Source organism: Chanodichthys erythropterus, chromosome 5 (assembly GCF_024489055.1).
Source record: "Chanodichthys erythropterus isolate Z2021 chromosome 5, ASM2448905v1, whole genome shotgun sequence".
NCBI lineage: Eukaryota > Metazoa > Chordata > Actinopteri > Cypriniformes > Xenocyprididae > Chanodichthys > Chanodichthys erythropterus.
The window spans coordinates 15,221,093-15,235,971 of record NC_090225.1 but is presented as its reverse complement, the minus strand read 5'-3'; the positions used below and the strand labels follow the sequence as shown (position 1 = coordinate 15,235,971).

The 14,879-nt window shown below is 37.3% G+C and overlaps 1 protein-coding gene across 2 annotated transcripts in view; it reads left to right on the top strand.

The window, feature by feature from the left end:
* The first annotated feature begins 572 nt into the window (after positions 1–572).
* Positions 573–14,879, top strand: part of galnt2 (UDP-N-acetyl-alpha-D-galactosamine:polypeptide N-acetylgalactosaminyltransferase 2) — a 90,209-nt gene continuing 75,902 nt past the window's right edge. For both annotated transcript variants that reach the window (XM_067386210.1, XM_067386211.1), the window contains exon 1: positions 573–811. In XM_067386210.1, the coding sequence (XP_067242311.1) occupies positions 716–811 (96 nt within the window). In that variant the 5' untranslated portion in view covers positions 573–715. The remainder of the gene's footprint in view (positions 812–14,879) is intronic.

The window sequence follows — 14,879 nt, the reverse complement described above, 5'->3', positions numbered from 1 at the left end:
TAAAGTAACAAACAAGATTTATATATATATATATATATATATATATATATATATATATATATATATATATAATGAAAAATGTTATTAGGCCTTTTTACATTTTGTTGAAAATTAGGTAAATGCATAATTTTACAGTCATGGGGCTCAGAATTCTTGGTTACAGCCCTGCTCACATAAACTAATTCTAGTTTAATTGGATGCATTTTTGTTACTTAATTACTTAATTAAAGTAAAAAACAAAACAAAACAATAGTCTAGTAAGCCAGCCAAAAGACAGTGTATGCATAATAAAAGGCAGTACACATCAGGTTACACATATGTGTGCGTTAGCGGAAAGTGAGGATATTTTTCTATGACTTCAGTGAAAAGAGCGTAACACTATAATAATATGTAGTAGTAAGATCTCGACAATGTAACAAACAATGATTCCTCGGTGCATCTTGAGGTACAGGCTAACGATGGATGTCCCCACCCCCACCCCTCCTCCGTACGTGTCTCTGCGGAGCGTGATTGGATTAAAGTCGGTTACCCTTTCCCCTCTAACCCGGTGATGCTGGCTGTTTCCTGCTTCTTCCTCTATCCAACCGCTGCTGCTGGTGAATTCGTGTTAGTTGAGCGCTGTAGCCACAGCGAGACGCAGAACGTGGACGTCAGTGGCTTTTCACGGCACAAACCCCGAGTCAGCCACTGTATTATCCCTTCCAAAATCACAGCAATGCGCAGGAAATCTAGGATATTATTATGTTTTGCTGTGCTTTGGGTTCTTGGCATAGCATATTATTTCTATTCGGGGACAACGCTGAGTCGAAAGGTAGGTTTTTCTTTTCGCTGCTTTCTTCGTGTTACATGCTGCTGGCTCGGTGCAAATATAAGTTGTTTGGGGTGATTGTTTCGAGATATTTCGTTTGTGGATGAATGAGGAAAAACAGTCACTATAATACGGCGATAGGGAAGACGAGAGAAGCCCGCACGTTTAAATAGCCAAAGTCTGTGGAGTGGACTCACAAAGATAGATAGTGTTATCGCTACGTGCTGTGATTTGACTGCGAGACTATCAAATAACCCCGTTTGGTATACCTGTATTAAAGACCTGTCTTATGCTCTTTTCTAAAAGGCGCATTTAGTTAGTCGTCTAAAGTCGTTTTCTTTGATACGCCTATTTTCTTTAGGAACGAGAGGGACGTTGACTGGCTATACAGACGAGTAACTTGTCTGCATGTAACATAAGTGATATAATTGTTACGATAAAAAATGTTACTGCTCATGTTTGTATGTTATACTAGCTATGAGGAGTTTGTACCATTTGCAGTGTTAAAAGGTAGTGCTAAAAAGCTACAGTTAATACAGGAGTTAGTTCCGGTTATCACAGCTGAAAGCTAATATTTATTCAAGAACTTTTTTTTTTTTTTTTTAACTGGTTGTGGCGCCGAGTCTTGTGAGTGACTCGAGTAATTTGAGTACGTTCAGTGAAAGATTCGTTCAGAACGAGTTAGTGAAGCTTTCTTCTGTTTATGGTATGTCCAGTAGGTGGCGTCACCGGAGTATGTTGTGTGTTGAAAGTCGTTGAATCGTTCGCTATCAAAATAAGAAACTCAACAGCGCAGTCGTGAGTAGGGCTACAACGATTAATCGTGATTAATCGTTTGCGAAATAAGTTTGTGTTTATGTAATGTATATGTGTGTGTTCTGTGTATAATAATTATGTATATATAAATACACACACATTCATGTATATATTTAAGAAAAAATTTATATTTATGTATAAAATATTTGTTTATATGTAATATAAAATATATATATTTATAATACATGCATATATTTCTAAACTTTATACCTGTATGTGTGTGTATTTATACATACATAATTATTATACACAGAACACACACATATATATTACGCAAACACAGACTTTTATTTTGCAAACGATTAATCGTGATTAATCGTTGCAGCCCTAGTCGTGAGCACCATTGTGATATTGCTTTTGTACTGAACTACAAATCTGTGAGAAAGTAGTTGACTAACAAAAATGTGCCTTGTTTGTATCCATCTTAGTTGGTTCGGCTATTCTTAATGTTATGCTGCGTTCCAGGCAGATTTTTGAGCCCGAAAGTCACAACTTCAAACCACGACTCACGACTTTGTAGCGTTCCAGGCAAGTCGAGCCAAACTGCCCGAGTATAAACAAACCAGCATGCTGGACCGTACGGGGCTTATACTCAATAATTATTTCTATCGCCAAAAGTGCTTCCTTGCTTATTTGAGGGGAAACGGAGGAGCATAAGGCAAGAGAAACTGTTATACCTTTTATTTTACCATGCACTTTCATAAACACCGCATCCGTAGGGGCTGCCATTGTTGTTTCGCCGGCTATGTGACGTCAGAACCCGTAACTGGGAGTACAACGATCTAGTACGAGTTCACAAGTGGGAAGTCACGGGTTTGACTGCTGTTCCAGTGCACTTTCATGGGTAGAAGGTTGGAAAAACACGGGTTACTGGTTGCCTTTAGTGTGCAGCAGTTTTTTTTTAGCTGTACTAAAACAGTTTTTGCTGCAAAGTGTTACTTAATTTATAAATTTATTGTGATAATCATAAAACACTACTTTTAAGCAAATAATTTTACTGTTTACTGCACTTCTAGTTATGTGGTAGCTTATAAGTGTGCATATTAGAAGGTGGATATACGAATCAGAACTGACTGTCGTATAAAGTGTGTAATTTTTGAAAATTCTAATTTCAACGCATTTACATTAAGTTTTGATCTCTAAAAGCTGCATGTCTGGATTCTATTAATCATCACTTGACAGTGTGTACAAGTTGCACTTTTGAGTGAGGGTGGTGTACCATGAAGCCACACTTTTTAAGTGACGAACCATCTGTCTCAAAGGATGTTTGCTGAAATTCCTTTGCTCACAGGCAAATACTCGGCTCTTGTGCTTCCCTTCATATTGAGTGACACACACACACTGTCTTGAGGTTTTGTTGTGTTTCATGTTTTGTTTCCATAGCTGTCCATCAGCCGCATTCAGCCAACTCATTTCTGTTATGAGTGCATTTGATATTGTGATCAAGGCACAATGAGGTGAATGGACCGCTGCACATCTGAGAATTGCGTCCTTTTGCATTCTGAATGTAATGCTATTGTTTGTTAGTGTATCATCAATCACAAGTTGTTATTGTCCTGTAAGTTGTACTGCAGACCTCTGGAATTGTTGTATTTTGTATTCATGGCTGAAATGGGAATATACTGGACTTCAAAGACTGCTGCACTACAAATTTCTCTACTGGTTTATTACAGCTTTTATCATATAACCTCATAATGTATGAAGACTGCTGCTTGTGGATGTTTTTAAAGCTTCATGTAGTGTAGCATAAGCAAGTGGCTGAACAGCTGGTTAGCGCTCCTTCATCTGGCCAAGGGCACTTCACATTCAATTCCTCTTTGTTGAACGAGACATCGATGATTCTGTTGTACGCAGCTTGTTTTCCTTTATATCCTTAAAAATTGCTCAATGAATTCATTTTATTGAAGAGTTTAAAATGACATGACCTTTGACTTGTCCTTTTGCATTTATTTCTGTGAGAACTGTGCTAGTTACGCAATAGATTTTAAACAGATGTCAAAGATCAGGTCTCGGCGAGGAAATGAGTTCCTGCAACCAGTGAGGCTGGACGACAGCCTCGGGATAACGGCGGGGTTGTACAGATGCTCATCACAGATTCTGGTACCTCGGTTATGCAAGGGTCAGATTCTGAACGTGTTCTCTTTCGGACTGTTTTTTGGAGCCAGCCATAGGATGCGGGCGGGATAGGGAAACGGGGGCGCTTTTATCTCCACCGAGAAATGCGTTTGATCTGATATCTGCTCCACAACACAATTATTGACATGCTGATTGTTCTGCCCCTGTTGGCAGGATTACAGTAGCGTTGCTGGGTTGGGGCCGTACTGCTTTCACTCAGTTGTTTGAATCAAAGCTTGTTAACATCAGGATGAACCAAAGTGCATGACAGATTTGGTCAGCTCTCACAAAGCTGTGTGTCTCTTGCTTTTTTTTCTTTGTTTCTCCCTTTGATACCAGAGGAGAATATGTAATTTGAGTCTGATGACTGTCATACAGATGAACTTAATTCGAGAAATGAAAGAAAAGCAGGGACCCTCGTTTTATGGTGACTAGAGACTCTGAGTTTCTCATTTTCTGATATCGCGGAGATGCTTGGCTAAATGCCACCGTGCAGTGAATTTTGAGGACGACCGATGCTAAATACTAGCAAATGCCAGAGAGCTCAAATAGCGCCTCTGGGTCCCAGTCGGTTTTGCCTGGAAGAATGTCCTGGACGTTGATGTATGAATTGCCAGAGGGTGAATTGGGTTTTAAATTTGAAGGGCAATATTTGAAAGTTTCTTTGGCTTTATCTCTTCCCTGAGATTCTGTCTGCAAAAACTCTGCAGCCTTGAAAATATGATGCATTTGTAGTTCTTTGCCATAGGATGTTTTTATACCTCTTATCTACCAGCTGAGCTTCAAAAGACTTCAATATTTATTTGGTTGCTTTTAAGTTGGCAACCGGATTTCATGAGATTATGTTTTGTCATCTTGTTGAATCAGCAGAGTTTAATTCCAGAGGTTGAATCGAGGCCTTATGTTTTAAACAATCCCATGAGCTAGTTACAAACTAACCCGTGTAAGAGTTCCTCCTAATGTTTTCACCTTTGATATGAGCAGACAATAATATATGAGACACATTGCTTTTTATGACCTGACCTTTAACAGGAACATGGTTATATATGTATTCATAAAAGATTTAAAGACACTAAAAGAGACTCTTCTGTAACTTTGGATACAATGGATAACTGAGTGACCTCAGTGGTCAAAGGTCATTGAGATGCAGAGTTTATGACCATGGAATTCCTCTTTCTCCATCCACGCTACTCTAATCTACTCCACTCCACTCTACCAGATGGAGACAAGGGCTTTACTGAAATGGTGAGAGAGAATGGGCAAGTTTTAAATTATTATTATTAATATTATTATTATTTTTTTAATATAAATACCTGAAATAACTAAGGTCTGTGCATACAAGCTTAAGATATTTTCATGTTTTATTCTACGACATAAAATTAATCAGTAATACCCCCACTCATGAGCATCTTATGTTAAAGTCGTGCGACTGGTGTAGTTCATTTATAGACTGACTTTTAGCTTTTTTACTTTGTTTTCAGGTTTCACAATTCACCTTAATTTGATTTATTTTATTGTGCATGCTCATTTCCACTATATTGTTATATTTTAGATTTTCATCTTACAATAATTGATTTCTTTCCTAAAAATCTTTTTTTGTTGTTAATAACTGTTAAATTTAACTTTGAAAATCTCAAAATAATTATTCATTTTCATACTGTAAAATATTTTAAAATAAATTTTTATTTTTAATTTAGACAAATCCTTTTTAAGTTATGTCTCCTAAGATATGTCTTTCTTTTTTATATCAAATTTTTCAAAGTAAAATATTGTATTACAGAAGACATGAAGCACAGTGATTACTTTTGAAGTATTGTCTTGTCCAAAGATTTTTCCAAAACATTTTTACCGAGGTCTTCGGCACTGGAGATTAATTTTCTGTAATATTTGGTAAGATAAAGGAGTCTGTGGGGATTTGCAGAAATCCTTTTCAATTCTCCCACAGCTGCCTGTTCTGTTAGGGAGTGAGATATGAACTAAATTAATACATCCCTGCTTACCACTTCAGTTTATAACCACATTGTCAGAGACAATTTCTCATATTCTCTATTCTTAGAATCGTTCTTTATGCACTCATGCTTGATTCTAGACTTGTAAACTAAAGGCATTGTTCTTTTTCTCATCAAGCAGCAATTTCCTGGTTGTTTTTAGATGATTGAGTCCGCCTGAGTGAACAGTGGAAGAGGAAGGACTATTTTGGTTCCATTTCAGACTGACCCAAAGGCTTGTAATCATCTGGCCGTGAGCCAAGAGGAAGTGAAACATGGATGATATAAGAAAATAGAATGAAGAATGTGCTAGCAAGAGTAAATGAAGTATAGAAAACTTACATCTGTGGACACCTTAACTACCAAGGGATCTGCAAATATTACATGTATGTAGAGGTGGAAAATGGTAAGCCTGTTTACCCAAAGGGCCAATGTCTAGAGAAATGTATCTCCATCTGAATATGTGATTAGAGAAAATCGATTATCCTCTGCAGGTAGTCATCTTTCTCTGTTTTTCACATTTGGTTCAATCATCAGTCTTGCATGTCTCTGTGAAATATGTATGAGCAACTGCGAGATGTATATGAGTGCAATGCAAATGAGAAGAAATGAGCTTTTGATGTAAAGGGTCATTCATTTACTTACTGGATATTCCTCTTGTGGCAACTCGGTGACATCATTCTGTGATGTTATCTTTTATGACTAACACAGACGGCCGCCTTATTGGTCCATCTAGACCTAGATACCATAAAGAGTGTTTTTCCACATTTTGTAGGATTCTTTGTAGGAAAGATAGTTTGTAAAGGTTTTTTTTTTTTTTTTGGGGTGTAATTTGTTGGTAAATGATTGTTTAGTCCATAGTTTAGGGCCCTTTAACACAGTTTGCTTTTTGTTGGACGAACTTTGTGTTTGTGTTAGTTACAGTGTCTCACGACGCACGTCACTTTTAATCTTTAGACCGCTAAAATGTCATATGCCATCTATAAACATTTTTTATTTCTATTAAAATTAGTATTAATGCAGGTTTTAGGACCTTGTATTAATTAAGAGACTTACATGTGATATTTATAGCTTTTAAAAATTAGTTTGTCACAGGGCCATTCATTATAATGAATTGATGAAGGCAGAAAGTTGATTAGAAATGGAGAATAGAACTAAGATACACATTTCTATTTTATATTCATGGGCTAACATTTGATTATTAAAAAAGTCTATGGACACATTATATGTCAACTACACATAAATGATTGTCCTTCATCTTTTTACTTTTGAGTACTGTTGGCAAATTTAACATTCTTGTGTCGTGACTCGTGATGATAAACATATCTTTGTATCAGCTGTAGTTTCTGTTCAATCATATCCAAGACATAACAAAAACTGAGTGCTTGTTCTTGATAAGCACTTACTGGCTCAAGCTTTTCAAGATATCTGTGGTGAAATTAGTTTAGACATGTTTTTAAGCCTAGTTTCTTAGTATGGAAAGTAGAGGGTATGGAGCTCATGAAGGGAATATCTGTATTCTCCAAAAACAGATGTAACTCATGATTTTCTTGCGTAAGCAACCAATACCACAGCAGAGAGTTTAGCCTTGGGTTAGATTTTTTTTTTCTTTTTTTTTCTGAGGATATTTGTCCAGTGGTGCCAAGTGGGCCATATATGTGCTTGGTGTATCTTCAAATGATCTTTCTGATGGAGTAGATGTAACATATTGAAAGGTACAGTAACAGTCTAACTTAAAGATCAGGGTATAAATAACTGGCTATTTAGAAGATTTTGCCACAAGAGCAACACAATCCTCCTCCATCCTTTGAAATAGAGATGAATATCAAATGCAGTCAAGTGTGTCTCATTGTTCCCAGTGTTCAGGCCTAAAGGCAGCTCTCTCACAGCTAGAATGTGAGGACTTCAAAAGACCCATGAAAAATTAACCAAATATTTTTTAGTTAATTATCATTTAAATTCAGGGAAAAGATGCCTGATTTCATATAGGTTTTTAGTGGTGCTATGACAATGTGTCATTTAGATATTATTCAGAGTCATTGTTAGGGATTCACAATATATGTGCACCCTACCGGTTATTGATTTTTGTGAAATATTTATTCATTGTTTAATTTATCAGTATTGGTTGATACCCTTTTGGATAATTATTGGTTAAATTTTGGATATAATTTTTTTCTGCTAATTGTAATATTTAAACTACTTTTGCCATCATCTATCATTTAATTAAAGGGATAATGATAGGTCAGTTTGCTTATATTTATTTATTTATTTATTGAAAAAACGTAAAACACTGCTTTTTTACTTAGAAATGTGTAAACTCTATATCACACTCTATATAATACCAAACTAATCATTAAATCGAACTTTCTAATCTGCATCCTATAGCTCCCTCCTATATTAATGTGAGGACTTATCTGTCTTATCTATCGATCAATACAATGAATATTTATTTCTTACATTATCATGATGAGATGCCTGCTTTCAAATGGATTGCCATTTAATAGACAGAGCCGTAGATCACTGACGAGCTACGCAATATCGCGTTCATTATCTCAGATGAATCGCCTTCGATAATGAACGCGATATTGGGTAGCTTGTCAGTGATCTACGGCTCTGTCTATTAAATGGCGCTCCATTTGAAAGCAGGTGATGGTGATTTAGCGGTAATCAGGGAACCGGCTTTACTGACGAAATGCGCATGACAATCGCATGCGATTTATATCGCCCAGCCCTAAATTGTAGCATGCTAACCATTTATTGCACAGGACAACTTTGAACTTTTTTTAACCACTTCAACTGTTGACTACTAAGAAGAAGGTTTTAGGACAACTTTGAACTTTTTTGATTTACTTCAAATGTTGGCATCCCAACATGATAGTTTATAGACACTATAGTTTTTAGTGTCTTTCTCTCTTTTTAAAATAACAAAATGGTATAGATTTATAGTATTGTATATTTGTAGTTGTTTTGAATGGCAATAGCAATCCTGTACAGTACAGAGTTTTTCTTCAGTCATTTTTCATGGAAACCAGTAACACATCCTGAGATTGAACATCTGCTTTGTGTCTATGGCAGACACATCTGCTCTGTCAGCTTGTGTTTGAAATATCATAGCATGTTTCCCACATAGATTAAACAAAGATTGTCTATATGCGCTGAGCAGTCAGAGTTGTTTAGACGATATGTAAGAGCCCGGTTCTTCATGTATCGAGACATGTACGCTAATGGGAAAACACTGAGAATATTGCCAGAGGCCATGAACGTGTTGAAGATGAGGTTTTCCTAGCCAAGTGTTTTCCGGCTGTTTGCTGCCTCGGCATCTCGGAGAGACCGAGAGACCAACAGACCAATGAAATTACAGCCATATAATTTTAATGATCTTGTGTTTTTGAATAGGCTTCAGTGATGGATTATCATATCACCGAAAGACTTTACAATGCTGCTGATTAAAAGCTACTTTTGTGCCATGGGAAGCTACATACACACCTTGCACTAAAAATACACTTGAATACACAACCCTAAAGTAAAAACCTCTTTATTTCTCCTCACAAAAAGTAAAAATGTCATTGTGCTTAAGATATTTAGGGTTTTCGTGGTTTCCAATAACAGTTGATGCATAATATCAGAAAAGCATATTTCTTTTAAAAAAGTCAGCCAGTGGAAAAACTACATCAGAGCGACGCTTACTATGTGACTGGTGAGCAGGTAGAAGTTATTCTTACCAGATGTTTGGTCTAACCCTAACCCTACCAACCAGCTTTATTTTGCTTCACAAGTTCATTTCAGCCTAAGGGACAAGTAATAGAAGAGCACCATAGTCGTTTCATCAAGATTGGGCCACTATCTTGTCTGACTGACTGAAATCAACTGCAGCGATGGACTTGGTTCACTGAGGCCGAGCTAGTTTTGTCAGCTTGTATGTGGCTCTTGTAGCCTGATTGAAAGCATTTATTCAGAATGGTTTCAGTTTTTCGAAGCAATCCCTCAATTTGTTCAGTGCGAGATGGAGAGCGACCATGTGCCTGCTTGGATGCTTTGTATATCTGATGTGATGTTTGAACTAAATTGCCTTCACTAATGCCACATTGTATAATTTAACCCATACAATTTTGTCTAAAATTCTGCTGCACCAGATTTCAAACTAAATTGAGAATGCAACAGTGCAATCATTCTCGTGGCTTTGTAAAGCTCAAAAGCATCAATTACATACTAATTAACATGCAGTGGAGGGCAGACGGTGGTCAGGAACTGCTGACTGCGGTCCCTTGTCTTTCAGCCTGATGTTACCTTTCATGCATATGCAACCACAGACTCCTCAGAGAATTTTACCCCTGTCATTTCAAAGACAGAAGATGAAAACGTTTTGAGTTGGTTTTTCCTATATATTCTCTAGACACTCAAGGCAGGATAATATAATTGTTGTAATTATTTCATTTTAACCGTGAAAGGCCTGTAAGTGCATTAACCTACAAAATCTGAACACTGGAGATCATACACTTGCCAACTTTGTAAATGGTTAGAGAGAAAAATTGGGCATCGTATAATAAACGACTGAGGGTCACACAGACTTTCAGGTCATTCCGAACACAACAAACACGCGCAGAAACACGCAACTTGTTGCTAGGAGATGCATGACAAATAAACAGTATGTGTTCTTAAATCGGCTCAAAATATCAGACATGTTTGATATCTTCTGACTTGATGGAATCAGAGTCTGAAACTATAACAGAGTCTGTGCCCATCATACTCCGCACATGAAATCTGTCAACTCCGACTTCTTGAAGGGTTAGTTCACCCAAAAATGAAAATAACGTTCCAAACCCGTAAGACCTTAGTTCATCGTCGGAACACAAATGAAGATCTTTTTGATGAAATCCGAGATCTTTCTAGCCTCCAATAGACTGCAACATAATTACCACTTTCAAGGCCCAGAAGGTAATAAAGACATCGTAAAAAAAAGTCCATGTGACTACAGTGGTTCAACCTTGATGTTATGAAGCGATGAGAATACTTTTTGTGTGCAAAAAACAAACAAAAATAACAACTCAAATTTTTATTTTGAAAAATAACAATAACAAATTTCTTTCATGTCAGTCTCCTAATCCTATGCTGTTTTCATTGTATAGACAGTGTGGCTCTTCCAGGTTCTACGTCAGAACACCATCTCATGATTGGCCGGCTCCTGCGTCAGCATCACACGCATGCATTGTGGGGCTCATGTGTACAGCGTTGGCCAATAATAAACCGCCGATCTGACGTAGAACCCGGAAGTGCCGCACTGTGTTGTAGTGTTGTCAAAAGTACCGACTTCGGTACCTTGCCGGTACTGAAATTTTAAAAACGTGACGCTTTGAGCGCTGTTGTGCGGATTCGTAAACATCTCTGATTGGCCGTTGTTTTCACGGCTCATCGGATATGTCTGTGATAGGCTTCAATGATCAACGCTGTAAAAACTTTGTAAATGGTCATCAATTAATCTCTTCACTAAGCGCTTACACAGATACACACGGGAGCGTTTGAAAGCAGGCATCTATTGCGGATCGGTCCACTGTTAGACGCCTGCTTTCAATCGCTCGCGCTCCCACTTTCAAAACGCTTTCAAATTCAAACACTTCCGTGTGCTTTCAAATGCTCCCACGCACTAATCATTGTAGCCAATCACAGGCATATCCGATGAGCGCGTCAACACAATGGCCAATCAGAGATGTTTATGAATCCGCTCAACAGCGCTCAAAGCGTCACGTTTTTAAAATTGCAGTACCGATAGGTACCGAAGTCGGTACTTTTGACAACACTACTGTGTTTACTATTTCAACAGCGTAGGAGACAGGGAAGAGAAGTTGTTTAATAAAGTCGTTATTTTGTTTTTTGCCTTTGCACAAAAAAGTATTCTCGTCACTTCACAACATTAAGGTTGAACATCTGTAGTCACATGGACTATTTTTATGGTGTCTTTACTACCTTTCTTGGCCTTGAAATTTATGATGTTGCTGTGTATAGGGTTATCAGAAAGATCTTGAATTTCATCAAAAATATCCTAATTTGTGTTCCGAAGATAAACGAAGGTCTTACGGATTTGGGACGTCATGACACTTTGGTCTATCTTCTGTGTAGAATACAGGACAAGATGTTTTGAAAAATATTTTTTCCATAAAATGAAATGTGCAAGTCAGTTGTTTTAGACCCCAAATTTTCTCAATGTGTTTTGTCTTCCACAGAAGACGCACAGTTTAGGAATGATGTAAGGATGAGCAAATAATGACAGAATTTTAATTTTTGGGAAAACTATCCATTTAAACTAACGTAAGTGATCGATCTTTTCTTCCATATTTGTGATGTTTTGTAAGAAAGAGACAGGGTTTATAAGGCAGAAATGATTAAAGAAGTCTGGCATATTGAGTTATGTCATTTTGATTAAGAATGACAAGATAAAAAGAAACAAAGAAATGTATATTCATGCTGACTTTAAAGGTGCACTATGCAGGATTTCTGAAAACAAACAAACAAACAAACAAACAAACAAACAAACAAACAAACAAACAAAAAAGACTCATACAAAAATAATGCATCTCAATGGTTAATTATGGTTCACTAGAAGTGTGTGGTGGTGTTTGTGTCTATAGAAACACTGTACTGTGCCTTTTATTTTCTTATTTTGTTCTTGAGCTGCTGTGCTCGGAACATTTCTGGGCCGGAACCTTTGGTCATTGGGTGTGTCGCCCCAGCCAATAATGACGCGCAATAATGACAGTTGTATCTGAAGCTCAGGAAGCTCCACTAAGTTGTCCTGTCTTGATACAAAGACGGTTTTTCATTAATAAATCTTCTCCCATGAATGTTTTGACCATGAGATGAAAGTTTGTAAATTAGGCAGGCTTAGGTAGACCCGTTTCCATGCGTCTCATTTAAATGAGCAGGCTCTCATTTGGATATTTTGTTTGGGAAAAGCCAGCTTTGCTTTTAGGGAGGTGTGGCATCCGGCAGAGGTTCACTGCTTATCTAATTATTTGCAGGAACATCCTGAGCCTCTGCCAGGTCTGTGGCTTCCATGAGTGCTTCACATGCATCTTCATTAACATTACAGACCAACCAATAAAAACCATTTGGCTTGGTCTTGCTGGTCTCTGTCATTTTTATTTTTATTTTTATTTTTATTTTTTACCCTAACTGTGCCTGAGGGCTCTGACTGTTCTTCATACCTGTCCTGTTTAGTTCATTTACATACCTTTTTAATGAAAGGTGAACATCTGTTCTGTGAGTTATACCACCTGGTCCAGATCAGTGAAGGACACAAGCTGAGAAAGGAACTTGGACTCTGGTGCGCAGTTGTTCAGAAAAGTAGGAAAAGTAACATGCACATGCATTTTAGACAGAACATGTAGCGCCTCCCATCCAATAAACCACAATAATCTTTGTGCTTTGTTACTTTGATATGAAACAAAGTCTCAGATTTCAAATCACATCCATCTTATTATGAAATTAAAAAAATAAATACCGTTTTGGTGCTGTTTAATGTGGTGTCACAAAGGTGAAGGTGTAGCAGGCCTTTTAGTTTAAATTTGCTTCTGGATGGTTTTTATTATCAGACAATGTGAATGTATCCAGATAACAAAGGAGGTGAGTTTGTCTTGAATAAGCAGAAGAACAAACCACTTATTCATCAAATTCCTTCACCTCCCTTCTTGGTAACCTTGCACAGACGCTGTGCCAACATTACTAGGTTTACAGGCTTTACCTGTTGTTATGACAATGAAATTGCAAGTCATTTTACACCAGACAAAGTTTTATTGTAACAGCAGTTTTCGCTTTTGTCAAACTATGCGATATATCATTTGTTTCCTGCTGTAATCTACATGACACCATAGTATACGCTGTCGATTGAGATTAACTTGTGCTGAACCCGGAACATTAATTTAAATGATTATCAGTAAATGGATGCTTTGCATGTTGATGCATCATAGTGGGAGTTTTATGGTTGTGCAGTGTCATTCTTGCATTAAAAAATGTAAGTCAATAAAACTTCATTGTCATTGTATAACCAATGAAATGTATTCCTTTTGTTAGTGTTGTAATTAATATATTTGAGAATTCCCCAGCTTTGCTATTTAAGCTTTAGCATAGGGCTCGGACAGATGGGTGAAGGACGACAGGGTTGGTAAACTGATCTCAGCAGGCTCTAGATTGACATGCTGCGCCTGCAGGGCAGCCAATTTGCACTTGTCTCCATATACAAAGTGACTGCCTCTGGATGCCCAGTGCATATTCACAGTCGACAGCTTCTCACCTTTTGCCGTAGCAGTTCGCTAGCATGTCAGTGAGAGGTAGTCTCTCTGACAGGATGCCTGATTTTGTTTGGCATAATTTTGCTCTCTGCATAACAGGTTTCATTTTGTCTTGATAGAGGGTATACTGCTGAAAAATAGTTTTGGTGCCACTACACTCACTGAGAGATTGGCAAGAACTCCTTCTCCTCAGTCTTCATTTTTATCACAAGCATCTTAAAAGGACAGTTCACCCAAAAATGAAAATTACTTCATTTTCATTTTTCTTTCTGATACGGAGAAGATATTTTACCTTTATTGTGCATAGAATGAAAGTCACTGAGGCTCAAAATATCATTGCACCCCACTGACTTTTATGGTAGTGACTTTTGTGTTCCACAGAAGGAAAAAAAAAAAGTGATACAGGTTTGAAAAAACTAATTTCCTCAGGCTCATGTCTTTTCTTTTAGGTTCTTTTCTTTTAAGTGAACTGTCCCTTTAAGATCTTTTAAGATGAGACTTAATCTCACACAAAACAACTGATTCCATAGTACAGAACAGCACTGCTGTTATTTTACTGTACAAACACTCTGAATGTCATTACTATTATGACAGAGAGGTCAACGCACCTCTTTTATTGACCATGTCCATAGAGGAAAATATAGGTGACAGTTCAGGCAACACATGGTTTCCTAGCTAATACTGTAAATCAACCATACATTTTTTTGTGGTTTATTCAGAATTTATACTGTTTGTATACAGTGCACCTTTAATGATTTTCCTGCAAAATACAGTAGCTAAAAGTACCAGTAGAAATTTGTCATGGCACTGCTATTAAAATGAAACCTCTTGGGTGAACTGCATAACATAACCTCAACGTACTCAAACATC